The following is a 19,241-nucleotide window of genomic DNA, read 5'->3' as shown; positions in this document are numbered from 1 at the left end:
GTATGAGCTGTTACTATAGAAACAATAAAGTATTAGAACAAGCGCAGTAATATTTAATCAATCGTTCATTACAGCCGGAACTGCCTGTGCTGTTATACAAAAAATAATGCACACTTTCTAACCAATCAGATTCGAGCGTTGAACCGTGTGAATTAACAATCATGCATGTAGTGCGAGTTTAAATGACTGTTACTGACTTATAGCTGTTTGTTTTGTCTCAATCTCCTTCGCTGTGCGTGTTTGTGTAGGAGCAACGCTTGCGCTATCTGAAGCAGCAGGAGCGGAGGCAGCAGCAGGCTGTATCTGAAACGGAGAAGCTGCAGAGGCTGAAAGAAAGAGTGGAAAGCCAGGAAGCCAAACTCAAAAAGATTCGTGCCATGAGGGGCCAAGTTGACTACAGCAAGGTCATCAATGGCAACCTGTGTATGTATTTTCAGTGATGATGAAGCAGGTATCTAAAACAAGGTATCTAGGCCTGTTTGCACCAAAAGCTTCAATTTTATTTGATTTTTTTTTTTTGCAGGAAAGAAGCACACGATATGATTTGAAATTCACTTTTGGGATTTTAAAAACTTTTATTCATGTAATAGACATCTTACTTGATGTCAGTACAGCTGCTGAAAAGTTAGTAAGTTACTTAAACATGCCTAAAAAGGAAAATGTAACCAGGGATAAGTGGAACAAAACATGTCAGCAAAATGACCCAAACAGCATAACACAACCGCCGGGTTTTCCTTTAATACGTCACCCATCAGAATGTGCATTACACTTTTTACAGTGCGTAGTTCCATGAAGTCTAACAAAGCACAGGTTTGAAATTCTCCCATACACACACACACACACACACACACACACTGCTGTCCTCACTGCCGAGACCAAAGCTGAGCATAGAAGAATGTGTGAGCAGAAGGAATGACCGTAAAAGATGCACGTCTTTTTATAATCTTAAGACACAAAAATGGATTTGTAGTTTAACGTTGTCCCAGATTCACTACAATTTGCCTAGCTGATGATTATTGATGAGCAAATATCATAATCAAATCTTCCATGCAGCTTAATAATTTTTACCCACTCCCTGTTTCAGCTAAGTATATTACTTGTGTCCATCAGTTCAATCGATTTTATTCAGTCACTCGGCTCATTAAATAATCTATCGCAAATCACATGTGACAGACTCTAGGAAGGTCTTACGAAGAGCATTGAGTTGCCTTGTCTGTGCTGCATAATTTTGGACCCTGGATTTTGTAACCTAGCAACTAGTACAAAATACAGTTCTTGGCCTGTATGCAGTGTGTTACATGTGCGTCGTGTTATTAGCTGCTGAGATCAAGTGCAGAGCAGAGTTAGTTTGTTTGTATACGTGTTTATATTGTTTTGTGTTTCATCTTGTTAGCTGCAGAGATCGAGCACATCAGCGGACTGTTCCAGGAGAAGCAGGCAGAGCTCCAAGCAGCTGTGCTCAGGGTAGACCAGCTGAGTCAGCAACTGGAGGAGTTGCGCAGAGGCAGACTCAACGGCCTGCAGGGCCTCGGCGGTCATGTCACCGGCACTGCTGCACTGGAGCTTCGCAAGCTTTACCAAGAGCTACAGGTCTGCACATACAACACGCATGAGAAATAATCTATATTAGGATAGCGTTTCAGATCAAGTCCTTCTCTAATGTGAATGTTACTGGTGCTGTGACTGATTCGAAGTTGTAATTAAACGATCATTCTGCGATCGAGTCAGTAATGTCTTCCTCTGCAAGCTATTGGTATTAGTCACGGTTGTACTGTTGTTAACGTGTATTGTTTTCTCGTGTGTACGTGTCAGATCCGTAACAAGCTGAACCAAGAGCAGAACAGTAAGCTACAGCAGCAGAAGGAGCTGCTGAACAAGCGCAACACGGAGGTGACGCTGATGGACAAGCGCATCAGTGAGCTCCGCGAACGCCTCTATAAGAAAAAAGCTGAGGCACGTCAAAAAGAGAACTTGCCTGTAAGGCTAGGAGTTCACCTCACACCTCACAGACATAAACATGCTCTAAAAAGTAAACCTCTGACACATGTGCAAAGTTTGGACACAGCTGGAACTCTGAATGAAAAAGACAGAAGGTCGTCATAAATGCATTTTTTGCCATTGTGTTTTGTTTTGTTTTTTTTTCTTTGGATGTGCTAATATACTGATTGCCACTCCACTGTTCTTCCTCAATCTCTTTTTATTTTTGACTGTCATTCTCTATAGCTGAACCATGCAAACGGACCTCCTTCACCCCAACCAACTGCAGGCAATACAGGTCGTGTGGCAGCAGTAGGACCCTACATCCAGGTCCCGGGGCCATCACGCCCAGATACCAACTACATGGTTCCACCAGATCCTCTTAAACCTCAGACGCTGGGCATGAACACTCCAGCCAATCATGCTCGATCGAAATCAGGTCAGTCATTATTTCACCTTGTTCTACCATCTTCAACTGAGACCACTTATCTGGGGATGTTTCTTTTGTATCACGACACATGATTTCTGTTTGTCCTGTCATTTTGGACCTGTCCTCATAGGCTGTGTAAAAGTTTGTATTAGCTTGAAATGTAAATAATTCCATTGAGACAGATGTTGTGTATAATATTTGGCTCTTGCTGGTCATCAAGCACCAACTAACCAGATTAGGTATCCTAAGCAAGCCATGTATCCGGTAGAGGGAGGTATTTATATAGTTAAGTCAGTAAACCTTTATTACTGTGTTATTGTTAACCAGAGTGCCTCTTCAATTAGACCGTGACATGTCTCATGCCTCCGTTCTCTGTATCGTTTCACACGTTAGTTTCTGTTCAATTTCTTTCTTTCTCTTCTCCTGTAACTTATTGTGTAATCTCTCACTTCGTGCCTGATGTTTCTATGTGTTTCTCTTTCTCCTCTCTTTGCTCTATCTGTCTGTACTGTGCTGTTGTACTTTGTGTGTGTGTGGTTGGGGCGGGGTTTGATCAGATGGCGTGAGAAAACCCCCTGGCCCGTGGAAGGTCTCTGATTTAGACATCATAGTGGACCCGTTCCCGCCGTCTCCTCCGGAGTCTGGCCCGGGCCCCGGGGTCTCTGGCACCTCCTGCTCCACAGAGGGGTCAGACGGAGTCTCTTGTGAGTGGGAACGTGGCTGATGGAGAGCTGGAGGGATGGCCTCTGAACCTTATCCAAAGTACTGGACAGGATCATAGCAGTGCCGGAGTAGCATTATTCATTTGTACCAGTGAAACTGTAAAACATGGTCAAAAACACCATTTTTATTCCACTAATTGGACCAATTAAAAGTACTTTAATGACCAGGTTTTCATCATGGTTACGTTTTAAATTGCTGTCACTATAGTACAACTACAGTCTGATTGGCACCAAAAAATGGAAAGCACCCATTCCTTTCCTCTGCTTTTTGTACATGGTAAACCGTATTCATACACCAAATGTTAGAGGCCAAACATATCAAGTGGCTGGATTTGGGCTTGATGTGTTTGGTGGATATTACCAGTGCAGTAACATGAGATGATGTTGTTTTTATATGGAAAAAAAGATATGCTCCCCTTTTTGTGCACTGAAACCAGACTTCAGCGCCCAGATTGCCGTAAAGTACACTGCTGATCCTGTGTGTGATTGTGGGTGGCTGTGTGTGCCCATGAGTGTGTATTGGAAATGTCTGTACATGACACTGTGTGGGTGTGTTCCATGCTTATGTGAAACTGTACGCTGATAAGGTTCAGTGTCCTCTACACCACCTGATCAATAAACCACTAAACTTGCTTTAGCATCGCGTCGTCTGTGACGTTGAACTTTTGTTTCATTTGATGTAATGTCATAACATGTAATGACACACAACGAACAACACATGGCAGAAAAGTCATTAGATACAGTCTAAATTTTTTGTAGTGTCTTCAAGGGCATTTGGACAGCAGTATATTTAAGCGTTGGAGACAGATTGAGAAGTGTAATAAAGTCTGTATAGCAGTGCTTAATTTTTCTAATTCATTTTGATCCATGTGGTATTTTTATTTCTTCCCAGACAGTAAAGATGGTTGGTCTTTTCTTAACACAGAAATAATTTTCTCAAATTATGATTGTTTTGCTAATATGCACTGCCATGTAAGCTACACTACTATGAAAAAGCTATTATTGATTCCTGTTCATTTGCTGTGTGCACCTCCACCTGCAATTTTAACTAATTTACCACCACATGGTACTGACTAATACATAGAATAATAGCAGCGCTTATAAGTAAGATTTTGTGAGATGTCACATTTATTCTTATGATGGTTTTCTCTATCTTTGAAGCTAATGATGCAGGATGGCCCACCCTCAGCAAGGACAACGCATCTCTGAAGCCTCCAGACTGGAAAGAATCAGTAGGAGACATTCCCAGCAAAACAGCGTCTCCTGCTGGCACCCCGTCAGATAAGGTTAGGCTTCCTGAGTCAGTCCTTTTGTCTCTCTCACAGAAATATACAGTATCTCACAAAAGTGAGCACACCCCTCACATTTTTGTAAATATTTGATTATATCTTTTCATGTGGCAACACTGAAGAAATGACACTTTGCTACAATGTAAAGTAGTGAGTGTACAGCTTGTGTAACAGTGTAAATTTGCTGCCCCCTCAAAATAACTCAACACACAGCCATTAATGTCTAAACCGCTGGCAACAAAAGTGAGTACACCCCTTAGTGAAAATGTCCAAATTGGGCCCAATTAGCCATTTTCCCGCTCTGGTGTCATGTGACTTGTTAGTGTTACAAGGTCTCAGGTGTGAATGGGGAGCAGGTGTGTTAAATTTGGTGTCATCGTTCTCACACTCCCTCATACTGGTCACTGGAAGTTCAACATGGCACATCATGGCAAAGAACCCTCTGAGGATCTGAAAAAAAGAATTGTTGCTCTACATAAAGATGACCTAGGCTATAAGAAGATAGCCAAGACCCTGACACTGAGCTGCAGCACGGTGGCCAAGACCATACAGCGGTTTAACAGGACAGGTTCCACTCAGAACAGGCCTCGCCATGGTCGACCAAAGAAGTGCTCAGCGTCATATCCAGAGGTTGTCTTTGGGAAATAGACGTATGAGTGCTGCCAGCATTGCTGCAGAGGTTGAAGGGGTGGGGGGTCAGCCTGTCAGTGCTCAGACCATACGCCGCACACTGCATCAAATTGGTCTGCATGGCTGTCGTTCCAGAAGTGTACTGTGACATACTGAAGCAGAGACTGGGCTGCAGGGCAGTATTCCAGCATGATAACTACCCCAAATACACCTCCAAGAGGACCACTGCGTTGCTACAGAAGCTGAGGGTGAAGGTGATGGACTGGCCAAGCATGTCTCCAGACCTAAACCCTATTGATTATCTGTGGGGCATCCTCAGACGGAAGGTGGAGGAGCACATGGTCTCTAACATCCACCAGCTCTGTGATGTCATCATGGAGGAGTGGAAGAGGACTCCAGTGGCAACCTGAGAAGCTCTGGTGAACTCCATGCCCAAGAGGGTTAAGGCAGTGCTGGAAAATAATGGTGGCCACACAAAATATTGACACTTTGGGCCCAATTTGGACATTTTCACTTAGGGGTGTACTCACTTTTGTTGCCAGCGGTTTAGACATTAATAGCTGTGTGTTGAGTTATTTTGAGGGGCCAGCAAATTTACACTGTTACACAAGCTGTACACTCACTACTTTACATTGTAGCAAAGTGTCATTTCTTCAGTGTTGTCACATGAAAAGATCAATCAAATACTTACAAAAATGTGAGGGGTGTACTCACTTTTGTGAGATACTGTATAAGCTTTTTTTTTTCTTTTTTGTGATAGAAGGCTAAGGGCAGTCAGGTCAGTAAATGAAGATCCATAGCCATGTAGCACTAATTCAAAAACAGCAACCCCTGCAATCTAGCAATGTAGCTCTTAAGATAAAACAATACATTTTTTTGTCTATTCAAATCTGTTCAAATGGAGTTTCATTTCTTTAACACTGGAGCACTACAGTATAAAGCGATTTTTTCTAAGAATGCCTGTGCAGTCAGACGAAAATATATTTATATTTAAATATAAATACATTTATGGGGTGATTCCCCAACAACTGCCCTTTGGACCTTCTATTTTCAGTGACTTTAGGTTTATTAGGTTGGGAAAACTAATAAGGTGGCTGCTTGGGTCCCCGGTTCGATCCTGTGCACGTGGAGTTTCACATGTTCTCCCCATGTTTATGCGGGTTTCCTCTGGGTTCTCTGGTTTCTCAAAAACATGTATGTAGGTGGATTAAATATGTTAAATTGCCCATAGGTGTGAATGAGTGTGTGAACATGTGCATGGTGTGCTCCGATGGACTGGCGTCCTTTCCAGGTGAATTCTCTATGATAGGCTCCGAACCCATCTCAGCACTGACTGGGATAAAGCAATTGCTAAAAATGAATGAATGAACGAATTAATGAAATAAATAAGGTTATAATTATGCTGCAAAACACTGGAATATTTCTTTACCCTTCTTAATGTAACACTTGATTGTTCTCTCTTTGTCTACTCTGTGTGTGTGTGTGTGTGTGTGTGTGTGTGTGTGTGTGTGTGTGTGTACAGAGGACAATCAAGACAATATAACGTTCCTCTTTCTGTTGTGTAGGTTCCAGACCTGAGTAAACTGGGCCCAGCTCAACCTCCTCCTTGTAAGCCCCAGCCTCCTCCATATGGCACTCACACCAGAGCCCACCCACTTTCGTCCATCAATTCTGGCTCCACTGGCTCGCTGGACCGGCGTAAAGATGTGCCACTGTGTCCTGTCCCATCCCACTTGAACAACCCCCCTAACCCCAACGCTCCACCGCTACCTGCCTGGCCACGTGGTGGCTCCTCTTCACAGCAGATACAGCAGCGCATCTCGGTCCCTCCCAGTCCCACCTTCCAGCCCAGCTCTCCACTTTTCCCCCCAGGAGAGAGGTCTGACCCCCCTCTGGCTGTGGCAGTGCGCCCCTTTATCCCAGACAGGGGTTCCAGACCACAGTCACCTAGAAAAGGCCCAGCAACTATGAACTCAAGCTCCATTTATCACATGTACCTACAGCAGGGGGTGCCCAAGAATTACCCTCATGGCAAGTCTGCGGTCAAAGCAGGTAGGGTAGAACATTCCGTTTTTTGTTAGTTATTTTGATAGGTTTTGGCATTTGTGACCTGAAGGTCTTATGTATGCACTGATGTGTTCACTGTGGGTATGTAAATATGTGGAGTTTTGTAAACCTTTTTTCTGCAGTGTATGGAAAGCCGGTCCTGCCCTCAAGCTCCACTCCCACCTCTCCCCTGCCCTTCCCAGGCTCTGGGTCTTTCCCTGTGCTCTCTGGGACTGTAGGTGATGTGGTAGACGGCGATCTGGAGACTGACGCCCAGATAGTGGGTTTTCCAGAATCCCCTGCTCCCAGCGTGGACCACATTCCTCGTCCCCTCAGTCCGACCAAGCTTACACCCATGGTTCACTCACCCATGCGTTTCCAGAGTGATGCTGAGCTCGAGGCCCTGCGCAGGAAGCTAGCAAACGCACCACGACCACTAAAGAAGCGCAGCTCTATCACGGAGCCCGAGGGACCCAGTGGGCCGAACATTCAGAAGCTCCTCTACCAGCGCTTTAACACTCTGGCTGGTGGAATCGAAGGAGGCATTGGGGGAGTGGGAGGAGGCAGTGGAGTCACTCCCTTCTACCAGCCCATAGGAACAACAGTGGGAGAGGCACTGGCCGATGCAGATAATGGCAACGCGTATACTGAAACACCAGCTTTGACTCTTACTGGCACAGAGGAAGTGCCCTCTCAAGACCTACCCCAGGGTGACCCCAACGATAACCAGCCAGTGCAGCCAGCCAGTGAAACAGCAGTCCCAGCAGCACTGGAGCCTTCAGAAGACGACAACAATAACATCCCAGCAGGACCTGTGACCACTCTACCTAGCCCTGTCCCTGAAGTCAGCTCACCACAGGAGGCAGGAAGCTCGCCAGGCGCTCAAGCTATGGTGAGCTTCTCAAAAATGCACATGCTCAAGCACTCCTGGTTGTAAGCGGGGATTAGATTAGGTATTTAGAAGGTGGGGTAACTAGCGTGTAGTGTCTAGTGATTGTCTGTCAGCATAATTTATCACATTAATTAGTTAGGTGGGTTTCTTGCAGAATGTGTAATAGGAATAATTAGGAATAATTGCCATTTCAATCAAATTAAACCAAAACTGAGCTCTACCTGCTGACCATGTAAAACAATCGGGTATGATTTCCACTTGCTCGGGAGGGTTAATTGGAGTTAGATATTAGTTGTGTAGAAGCATGCATACCAATCTCTAGTTTTGCCTAATTAATAGTAGCCTCTTAGCGGTGGTTGCTGTTACATGTCTTCACATGGCCATGCACAGCTAAGGCCAGTCTTAGCCACACTTACGCTTGACTTTGGTTGCTTGGTCCAACAGTAGTCTTTAGCTGCAACTTATAGGTGCAGTCCCCAGGTGTCTACACAGTTGTGGTTTGAATCCTAGGGTTGTACTCCAACCCTAACCTTGTTCCAAGTTGAGATGTGGAGAAAAAATTTTGTTTTTTTCTTGAGGATTAATTTAAAAGGAAAGATTCCTCTGCCTTTTCGTTTTGCATATAAGTTTAGAAACTCATTCTTTATTTTTATTTTTTTTCCCCCCACATTTTAGAATAATAATAATAAAGTCATCAAAACTCTGTAATAACACAAATTGAACTATGGGAATTATGTTGTTATTAAAAAAAAATAAATCAAAAATAATTTAGCATTTTATCATCTTCAAAGTAGACCCCCCCTTTTTGCTTAGAATTTCCAGAAATGTATTCTTGGCATTTTCTCAGCCGATTTCTTGAGGAATCCCCCTGAGATGCTTTTTAAACAGTATTAAAGGAGTTCCCAGGTACGCTGGACACTTATTGGCTGCTTTTTGGAACATTTCACTCTACGTCATCCATTTAAAAAAAAAAAAAAATTGTGAATGGAATGTTAGTTTTCTAATGAAAGAAATGAATATGTTGGCACGATTATATTTTGTCTACAACAACGATTTCAAACATTTAATCATACACCTTCAGATTAAAAGGTTTTTAAGATCATGAGAGACATTTCAGTCGAGCGTCCACAAACTTTTGACCGGCAGTGTATGTCTATTTGAAATGTCTTTAGGAGAAGCGCACTAATCTAAAGAAACCTGACTCTGAGAGGACAGGCCATGGCTTCAGGGTGAAGTTCAATCCCCTGGCCCTGCTGCTGGATGCCTCACTTGAGGGCGAGTTTGACCTGGTGCAGAGGATCATCTATGAGGTACATTTTCACACGGCAACAGTCTTGCTGTCGGAATCAGTCCGCGTTGGAATCAAACGTTTAAAACACTTGCTGACTGTGATATGGCTGAGATCTTTGGCACATGTATAAACGAGCATTTCTTAATTATTAGCCTCATTCTCTTCTGACAGCTCAGTCGTGAGCATTAATATTCAGATGTATTGATAGGTGGAGAACCCCAGCACACCAAACGATGAGGGTATCACACCTTTACACAACTCGGTGTGTGCAGGGCATCACCACATTGTCAAGTTCCTGCTTGACTTTGGAGTTAATGTCAACGCAGCAGATAGTGATGGCTGGTGAGTTCACATCTTTTTTGGACATACTACATCCAGTCCAAGCACATATCTTAGTAGGGCCTCATTAAAGGGCATAATAGTGGTTCTCTGATAGGCCTATGATGCAAATTTACCACCTTTTTTCTCTCTAGAACCGAAACCACTAAGCTGTGACTGCCCTGTATTGAGCCATTTGAATTAAAATTATAGTTTCCTTACAGAGGTCTATCATCTAATATCATTTGAAGATCTGAATTTTGTCCCTGGAAAGAGGTAATATGTGTGTGTGTGTGTGTGTGTGTGTGACCAGGACGCCGCTGCACTGTGCCGCCTCCTGCAACAGTGTTCACCTCTGCAAGCTGCTGGTGGAGTCCGGAGCCGCCATCTTTGCCACCACGATCAGTGATGTAGAAACAGCAGCAGACAAGTGTGAAGAGATGGAGGAGGGTTATATTCAGTGCTCACAGTTCCTCTATGGTAAATGTCCTCACCTCCTCAGTCCCCCTCTCTTAGTATCAAGTATATATTTTTTTTTATTTCTGTTCTATATTCTGTACATTAAGGTCCCAGGAATCATTAATCCATGATTGCTATAATAGGTACAGCAATATTGGACTCATGGGCCTGTAATATTTACGTATGCAATGTGAATAACTGCGGATATTCTGATGTCTGCATCTACTCCAAATTTACTCACCAAAAGAGTTTCTGAGTGGTCCAGCAGATGCCACAGCCCTCCATGGCCTGGAGTTCAAGAGAACAAAATTGGCTGTGCTCTCTGTGGAAGAGGGGACAGCATTACTCTCTTCCCAGTCAATACTTTTGCTTCATGCGAAATTTGACGTGAATTCATGAGCCTCGTTATTGTGAGCCATAGCCACAGCATTTCTGATTAAAAAAATAAATAAATTCACCTGGCATAAAAGCCAATTCACTGAAACTGAAAAGGTTATGGGGTCATGAACGAGCCGTACGCATCTCTAATCGGCCAGTTTTACTTCATGTATACTTCACCTAGGTGAACTTTGACCTGTGAGTTCATGAGCCTTGGTCTTGTGAGGCTGTAAAAACAAGAAGACAGGACTGTGAAAGGGTGAACAGTTCACCAAACGTTTGCCTGTTGTGTTCTTAATGCTGGTTGACACATAACGGGGAAAATGAGTCGCTGGTGAAAATCCAGTGTGACAGTGGCCTAACACAGTCTGAACTAACAGTGTTGAAGCAGGTTGGATCTGAGTAACAAATTGAAATTGGACTACACAAAAACTTGGAATGTGCTTTTTGTTTTTGTGCATCATTATTTAATCTTGTGTAGGTTATAATTTTACTTATTTTTTAATTTACTTATTATTGTTATTATAATTATTATTATTTTCTGTTTATATTTGGGCATACAAGTTAATTGAATTGTTTGACGTTTTTCTTTCATGTCTGTAATAAGTGTAAAAACCAGTTTTATACCTCTGCCACTAGGTGGTGAAGGCATAATGTTTTCAGGCTTTCTGTGCGTCTCATTATTGCATCTGGAGAACGAGTGGATTGATGTGTGTAGGATAGGTGGAAATATCATTGTATCCAGCAGGTAAACTGATTAGATTTTGGGATTGATCACAGCCAGGTCTTTAATCGCTTCTTTTCCTGTCTGAAGAATATTTGAGGCATAAAAAAATTTGTAACATGAAGGAATAGACTTGTTGGTGGCAAAGGCATCCCTGTCCAAACCGTGATCACAGTCTACAAAGTCTGTTAATCTACAGTAAATATTTTTTCACTACCATTTCTAAACAGGTTATCAACACCTATCAGGAATTGGATTTCAGACCTGGCATGTACTTTTGTTCATTTGAAATAAACAGTATATGTATAAAGCAGTGGTTCTCAAGCTGGGGTCCACCAGATGGCGCCAGGAGAGCCGCATAGAAATTGTAGAGCATTATTTATTTTAAAAAAAAAAGAAAAGAATTTTACCTGTGTTACAGGTTACTGTTAGCCACATGCTGATAAACCTAGACTGGTCTAAATAGATAGGTTTTTAGATAGAAGACATAGTCTGTTATCTGAGAAAGTTAATACAGAAGAGCCTAGTGTGGAAGAAACCTCAATTTTGACACCTCTGGGGGGCCATAAAGGGGGGCCGCTACACAAGGGGGCCCTTATGCTGGAGAAGGTTGAGAACCGCTGGTATAAAGCAAGCTTATACATTCAGTGGGTTGCTTATAAATACAAACATGCAGATTGCAGTTAAATATAGATTCAACCAGTATTTTTTTTTTATTATTATTATTGTTTATGCTTCTAGTATTGAGCCACACTGTCCACCGACATGTGCTAGGGCTTTTGCGGTCAAATCCTGGGGTGTTTTTTTTTGTTGTTGTTGTTGTTTACCAAACACCCCCCCCCCCCCCCGTTCTTCCCCCTCTCCGCCTCCTGGGATTTTCTTGATGGTAAAAGTGGCGTTTCTATGGACAAGTCTGTTCAGTAAATCCAACTCTTTTTTTGAGCTGTGTTTTTATTTAATGCTTCACACTATATTGCCCCAAACTTTTAGTAGTTTTAGGTGATCAAAAATGTTCTTGTACAGCTCCCACTAATGTGATATTTCTTTATGTGCAGGTGTGCAGGAGAAGCTGGGTGTGATGAATAAAGGAGTTGTGTACACTTTATGGGACTATGAGGCTCAAAGTGCGGATGAGCTGTCGTTCCAGGAGGGAGATGCCATCACTATCCTGCGCAGAAAAGATGACACTGAGACCGAGTGGTGGTGGGCCAAACTTAATGACAAGGAGGGCTATGTACCTCGCAACCTGCTTGGGGTAAAATATAACATCACTCTTATCACTGACTGTATATTAAACTAGCTCTTCACAGTAACCGTCTATGTACTGCCAAAAGGTCTACCTCGTTTGTATACTGGCTCATTTCTTTTAATAATCCATAAAAATATCATGTCATAACCTACTGACTGGTACATTTTTAGTTGCAGTTCATTGTGAATATGGACATAATGTATTATGAGTATTTATGCATTTGTTTACTATAGATGTAGTTTGTAACTCCATGTGTGAAGTTCCATCTGTGTGTGTGTGTCTGTCTCTGCAGTTGTACCCCAGAATAAAACCCCGTCAGAGATCCCTGGCATAGCTGACTGCCTCTTTCCCATCAGGCTGACTGGACTGATGTCTGGGGGTGTAGGATTTCCATTATTCACCCCCGATCTTTGCTGATCCAGTTCCTGCAGGGTTAAAGCTGCTAAACCATGCCTTCTCATTTGGGGGCACAATAGAGAGACACGTACACACATTAAACAAGAAGCCTCAGGTCCTAAGGTCTGTCCCATTACTCCAAAATCTAGCATCTCTTCTTCACTTCCCTCCTCAGCCTTTAAAACTCAGTTTCTACCCTATGACACGTATCATAGTCGCTACACATTTCTCCACCTCTATCAAAGCACTCCTTACTTGGGTTTATAGCTTTTTGTTTTATATCATTGTTTCAGCTTGTGTTTCGATCTGGAGCGTATTTAATGCTTTAATTTTATTAACAGTATGCTGCCACAGGACTCGGTCAGAGCATGGCTGCTTTTGCTTCCTACCAAGCTCTCGTTGAACAAGGGACTCTTTACACTGAAGATCGAATTCTTTAGGGTTAAGGGTTTATGTGTATATTTACACTACATTTGTATGAGTTAAGACCCAACAAATGCTGTCTGAGTGAATTAATTTTCAGTGTGTAGAGCAGTGAGAGTGAAATGTATCTTGAGGTGTGTGTGTGTGTGTGTGAGAGAGAGAGAGAGAGAGAGAGAGAGAGAGAACAGAAATGCTTACATGGGTTAAATGAGAAGAGAACAAATGCTTTACAAATGGTGTATAATGTATAGTAACTGGGCCAACATATTGCAAAGTATCTGGTTCATATAATATGTACATTTAAGCAAGGGTATTTGCACGCGTTAGATACAGTGTTATCTGTATGAATGGTCGGTTGCCTCTCTACTATGATGAGGGTGTGAAATAAGTGTGCATGGATGAGCTATTGAGAGATTTTTAGGATGCACATGATAATTATTTTAAAGTCGACATATTGAGATAGCATAGCATATGAACATGTGAAAGATAACATGAGTGCAAGAAACCAAACTGGTGTTGCAGTACCATTAACAGTAACTAAACCGGCAGTACACAATGAACAATACGCGTCGCTGATTTCACTAGAATAAGGTTTGCCCAAAGGCAATAAGATGGTTTGAAGCCTTTGAAACATGTTAGTTTTTCTCCGCAAGCAAATCAAAAGGTATGAACTGGATGCATATTTACTTTGTTTTACACTGTATTATTATTATTATTATTATTATTTTTTAAACATTGAAATACATTGCACCATTCAATTTCCCTCCCACTCCTCTTGAAAGTCTTGTGAGTTGATCTTTACGCCCTGCCTCTGAGGCAGGAATGAGCTTTACCGTGGAGTTCACCTGTAAATACTGTGATGAAGCTCGAAAATGATTTGTGCTATGTTGAGTACTTGCCTGTGCAGTTCTCTGGATGACATACAAATACAAACACCTTCTGTTCTCTACATGTGCACAAATAAACATTAAACAAATCCCATTAAGACATGGAGTTTTGTTGTTTCCTGTCTTTCTCACAATCTAATTGGTCAACTACCCCTTCAGGCCTTCGTCAAAAAAAAAAAAACCCCAACAAAAATGACAGCAAGGAAACATCAGAGGAAGTGTTATGATGATGCACTCAGGGTACTCAAGGTCATTATGCTGGAGCATATCCTCTTCTGGCAACTACTGCGTAGTATCATTTAGAGTCTGAGTCAGACATTACAACAAAAATCCAGCTTCTAGGTCAGGCATCAGATGCCATGCAGGTATGACACTGGGGTCTTCAGGCCTCTCATCATTACTTCTATCTTAAATGTGGATTAAAACATGCTCTAAAAAGCAAATGACTCAGCAAAGAGTTAAAAACAGCCATTAAGCCACAATTTAAGCGATTGTCTATTAAGAGGATTGTGATTGTATAATGGTTATTATCCTGGATTCGTTTAAAAGAGAAAAACACGGAGGAAAATGTCTCTTCTTTAGCCGTTTACCACAAGGGTAAGTTTCCAAAGTTCCAATAGCGGCCACTAGAGAGCAGCACAATATTAACACTCCGCAATAGGCTCAGCAAACAACAACAAAAAACACCTGCTGTGATTACTTTCTACTGAAGAAAGTATTGAGTGGTTTACATAAATATATAACGCTAAACCACTGCCCTAAGAGTGTCATAGCATTACATTTTCCTAAATTTCTACCCTTTCTTTCAGTTCTTTTTGTACACAGGCAGTAGTTGAGGTGCTTTTCGTGCCTGTTTCCAGTCAAATCATTTTGGGCATTAGTTTAGCTATTGAATTATGTTGCCTGATTATATTATCTGACAACTCAATTACAAGAGAAATCCCAACTCACCAGGACAAAATGTACATTTAAATGCATGAGTAACACCAGTTAATACCATGTGGTATGGTTAAGTTGATCAACGACCGTGAGCGAGTGAGTGAATTCCACTAAGCATGGTCAAGTAGAGGTACAGAGTCAGGCTTTTGTCTGGATCGTAATGTTACACTGGTTTGAAAAGCCTACGAAGGAAATGCGAGATTAACAGTATGTATTACAACCAGCAAAATACGTTGACAGCAGTTCTTACAGCACTGGGACCTTTAGAGATACTACAGAAATGTAATGATTTTTAAATGGTCATGCTTGGCTCAGTGGATTCATCTGGAGGATAAGTGCACTATTATGGTACCCAAGTTTTACTGTCATACAGGGAAGACACCACAACCAATTCCATGGGCCAAAGAGACTTTATTTCAGGTGTTAAAGAGCCATCCTCAAGACGCTGGGAGGTACAAAATCCTTTGGACTGATGGAAGACTCGTCTAACTTTAGTGCCACTAACATGGGCAGAGTGAGCTCCTTGATGTGGTTAACATTACTGGTTTGGAGGAAAAGAGTGCTGCTGAAGGCAGGAGGAGTCAATTTGGGATTATGGTTGGGTCATAAAGCAGTGTTCACTTCTGCTCAGGCATCAGATCATCAATTGACTGGCCAGCTTCCAGACACTTCTCCATGTCTACGAGGAGCTTGACACCATCTACAACCATCTGTACCAGCTCCACCTCAGAGAAGCCCAGACGGTCAGCATTGGAGATGTCAAAGACGCCACCCACTGCAGCAGTGTCTACTCCACCTAGACAGGGGAACATGGAGGATTGTTACCAGAGAACCACATGGTAGATACGTTGTTTTATTATAAGGGACAAATAAAGTCTTCATAATTAACACAGTGGAGCGAGTCCCTAGCAATTCAGTTACAGTCGATTAGTGTTCAAATCCTTCTTAAACTTAGAAGATACTATTAACATTCAAGAGCATTGCTTTGCAATTAATGTATGCCTAGCTGCAGGTTGCATACTGTACTTGTATCTTGTACCTGTTCCACGTTTCTGAAGCCTCAGCTTCTTGAGGATCTCTCCAAACTTCTCGTGTTTGCTCAGGTTTGGAAGCTTAACGTGGACACCACCACGCAGCCCTGTCCCCAGGTTAGAGGGGCAGGTGAGTATGTAGCCCAGGTGCTCATTCCACATGAATTCATGGCCCTTCTCTTTGAAGAGAGATTCAATCTACAAGGTAAATGCAACATCATGTTTTACAGTTTATCCACACTGCATCTCCAAGTTTATCCATCTTATAGTTGCACAAACCTTTGTGAGCCCTGTGCAGAAGCGAGTGAAAACTTCCTTCATGTTGCCACCCTTCTGCATGGAGATGACACGGAGGTGGTCTTCCTCATTCACCCAGACCAGGAAGGTCTTGTCATCATTGTGCCTTAAAGCATAAAGATGGCAAAAGGAAGTAAAAATAAATGACCGATGTGTTTAGACGCAAGCATATCCCCAATTCAGCCAGTCATTAAGTAATTGGACTGCAAGAATTAAGATGGGATCAATATTTGCAAATTCAGTGATATTTAGTTCAATGCCAAGGAAACACCAAAATCTCACTTACCAGATCCCCCTTCCATCAGGCCAATCACGAGCCATCCCAGAGGCCAACAGCAGTGGGGACACTGGTTTGTCAAACAGGAAGTGATCATCAATCAGCTGCTGCTGCTCCTCCTCAGTCATGTTCTTCAGGGCATAGTATTTTCCTTTAAGTTCACCCTCAAGACTATCTACAGCTGTATAGTAAAGCAACAGAGCTGCCTAAGGTACCGTCTCACATATTTCATGTATGATTCCATAAACAGGCCACAAATGGCTCAAGATGGAAAATATGAATATTTGGAAACCATACACAGACCTTCAACAGCCAGAGCTTCAATAGCACGCCTCTCACCACGGCTGCAGTGAGGGGGCAGGCAGAAGCCACGGATACTCCTGCCAGTTCTTACTCTGGAGCTCAAGACATAGTTAGGGTCAAGGTCATCCCCCCCCTATAACAATGATTAGATGCTTTTACAGTCCAATCTAATGTGGCAACACAAGTTTAACACAGGGGGGCACACAAATTGCACATACCTGAAGGTTGTCTGGGTTCAGGTCAGTCTTGTGCTTGTCTGTGGGCTTGTAGCCTCCATGGCGGTCTTCGATGACTGGGTCCAGAAGATCTTTAAACACCTCATATGTCTCCTCATCACCAGCAACACAGCCCACAGTCATGATGAATGGATGGCCTAGAAGGAGGGAGGGGGGGGGCGGGGGGTTGCATATAAAATATAGCAAGTCTATTTTGACAGGTCGAGGCAGACCATTTGGTTGCCAAAGCTACAGCAAGATCAGTCATGTCACGGATGATGGGTCCAGTAGAGCATAAATTCAAACTGCGCAAGAATCTACACAAATAAGAATGGTGGTGGAAATCCTAAAACCACTACTATTTAAATCCATGTACATCCATAGAGCTTCTGTTTAAGTATTATTGGTTTCAGGGGGAGGGTTGAGTTTACTGTACATGGCCATACATTTGCTTATATCTACACACCCACATTTTTTTTCCCCCTGCACAAAGTTGAGTTATTTGAGCTTGAAAATACTATCCAATTACAATCAACAGTGCTTTGGTACAAGGTCACTTGCAAGTCAAACAAGTTCTCTCTGCTGACTTTGTAGTGAGTAGTATGCGCTTTACCCAAACTTCACGTTCACTTGAACCCATCACCTCAAACGGGTATGGTTCAGGTATGTTGAGAGCTGAGAAGGAGCAAAAAAAACATGGGCCATCTCTCCACTGAATGACCAGAATTAGAAACCATAAAAAGATGTGACCTTCAAAAAGCAGGGAAGCTTTTACCTGGGTTATCAACCCCGGTTTGGATGACGTCATCCAGTGTGAAGCCGCTGGAGGTTTCCTTGTCCCGCAGGCTTGCATACAACTCCGGGGTAAGCACCTTGGCCATGTGGTTGTTGTGCTGGCTGAGGTCGGGGTACTCCTGCTCCGCCGTATAGTTCATCTTCAACTTGTTGTGGGTGTTGCCGAACGGCATGGCTGCTCAGAGCTAAGGGAAAGAAGAAGGGAAAAAAGCCACTCGTTAGACGCGTCACAGACCAAATGGTGTGCCAGAGTATCCAAGGACGAAGCCTCCCTCCCCCTTCAGCCGCATTAATTCTGACGTAACGGTATTAAAGCGCCCGTTTCCCGCAGCGGTGCAGGAATTCAGCCCTCAAACCCAGACACACTGCACGATATAAAACAGGCTTGCAATGCCGCGTTCAACATACCCTTGCAGTTTTCGCATCATGAAGCTGCCATGTAAGTGTGATGGCATCTGCACAGCCACCCAGATGCCAACTCGGATGGATAGAAATAAAGTGACGCTTCTTGCGCACAAAATGCGTAATTGCGCAGCGTCCTAAAAACAAGACAACTTGTAGGTAGGTTAAACCTTGTAGACGGACCGCAAGGTCGTCGCTGATGTTCTTGAGAACAGACTAGATCTTTATTCATGTCCTTCAATAACAAAAGAGCAATCCCAGGAAACGAGGAAATCGTTATTGGTCAGTGGATTTGTTCATCCACGATGGTGTCCGATTTAAAATTTATTTAACGCATGTTGTATATTTTGATTTATTTATTTACACACACCAGATGTATTCAACAATGCAGAGATGCTGAAGCTGCCTGATTGAGGAGTCTTTTCTCAAAATATTACCAACAATCATCAAATAAACATTAAATGGTTACATTCACATCATGGTTAACTGCATTACCACAGAGGAAAAAACCCAAATAAATAAAACACCCATCCTACCTTTTAGTCTATTTTCTTTGGGGGGAAATGTTGAAAAAAAACTCTTCCTTTAGTCCACAAACAAGCACAACGACGCTGATTATGGTCTCCAGAAATAAGCGGCTTTGCCAGGTTTTATACGGCGCTGGAGCTCTGCTCTGATTGGCTGCTATTTGAGTCCATTCACTCTATTGGAGCTCGAGCGCCAGCATCTAGTGATGGCCCGCGTGGATCATGTGACCTTTTTTTTTTTTTTTTTTTTTTTTTTTTTAATTATTATTCTTGACAGCTCACCCTGGAGATGATTGGCATGGAGGCAGAGAGGCATTTGCTGGAATGAGACACTGCTTCAGCCT

At 42.7% G+C, this 19,241-nt stretch overlaps 2 protein-coding genes across 7 annotated transcripts in view; one reads left to right on the top strand and one right to left on the bottom strand.

Moving 5' to 3' along the window:
- The window catches only part of ppp1r13bb (protein phosphatase 1, regulatory subunit 13Bb), a 57,736-nt gene extending 43,285 nt beyond the window's left edge, over nt 1–14,451 (top strand). For 3 of the 6 annotated variants that reach the window (XM_053613624.1, XM_053613628.1, XM_053613630.1), the window contains 13 exons: nt 249–423; nt 1,394–1,590; nt 1,813–1,977; nt 2,224–2,416; nt 2,965–3,111; nt 4,291–4,415; nt 6,614–7,100; nt 7,238–7,986; nt 9,159–9,296; nt 9,486–9,619; nt 9,909–10,075; nt 12,212–12,411; nt 12,698–14,451. In XM_053613624.1, coding sequence (XP_053469599.1) covers nt 249–423; nt 1,394–1,590; nt 1,813–1,977; nt 2,224–2,416; nt 2,965–3,111; nt 4,291–4,415; nt 6,614–7,100; nt 7,238–7,986; nt 9,159–9,296; nt 9,486–9,619; nt 9,909–10,075; nt 12,212–12,411; nt 12,698–12,739 — 2,919 coding nt within the window. In that variant the 3' untranslated portion in view covers nt 12,740–14,451. The remainder of the gene's footprint in view (nt 1–248; nt 424–1,393; nt 1,591–1,812; nt 1,978–2,223; nt 2,417–2,964; nt 3,112–4,290; nt 4,416–6,613; nt 7,101–7,237; nt 7,987–9,158; nt 9,297–9,485; nt 9,620–9,908; nt 10,076–12,211; nt 12,412–12,697) is intronic. The other 3 variants (XM_053613625.1, XM_053613627.1, XM_053613626.1) reach the window with 3 other exon arrangements.
- Nucleotides 14,452–15,146: 695 nt separating this feature from the next.
- ckbb (creatine kinase, brain b) lies at nt 15,147–18,995 on the bottom strand. The gene is made up of 8 exons (XM_053613631.1): nt 18,907–18,995; nt 17,949–18,153; nt 17,177–17,331; nt 16,959–17,091; nt 16,665–16,836; nt 16,361–16,484; nt 16,090–16,279; nt 15,147–15,846 (listed from the first exon to the last, which is right to left on the bottom strand). Exons 2-8 carry the CDS (start codon nt 18,139–18,141, stop codon nt 15,668–15,670), a joined length of 1,146 nt encoding a protein of 381 aa, XP_053469606.1. The 5' UTR covers nt 18,142–18,153; nt 18,907–18,995; the 3' UTR covers nt 15,147–15,667.
- Between the last annotated feature and the right edge of the window lie 246 nt (nt 18,996–19,241).

Source organism: Ictalurus furcatus, chromosome 25 (assembly GCF_023375685.1).
Source record: "Ictalurus furcatus strain D&B chromosome 25, Billie_1.0, whole genome shotgun sequence".
NCBI classification, from domain to species: Eukaryota; Metazoa; Chordata; class Actinopteri; order Siluriformes; family Ictaluridae; genus Ictalurus; species Ictalurus furcatus.
The sequence above is the reverse complement of the archived record's forward strand: the minus strand, read 5'-3'. Positions and strand labels throughout refer to the sequence as shown.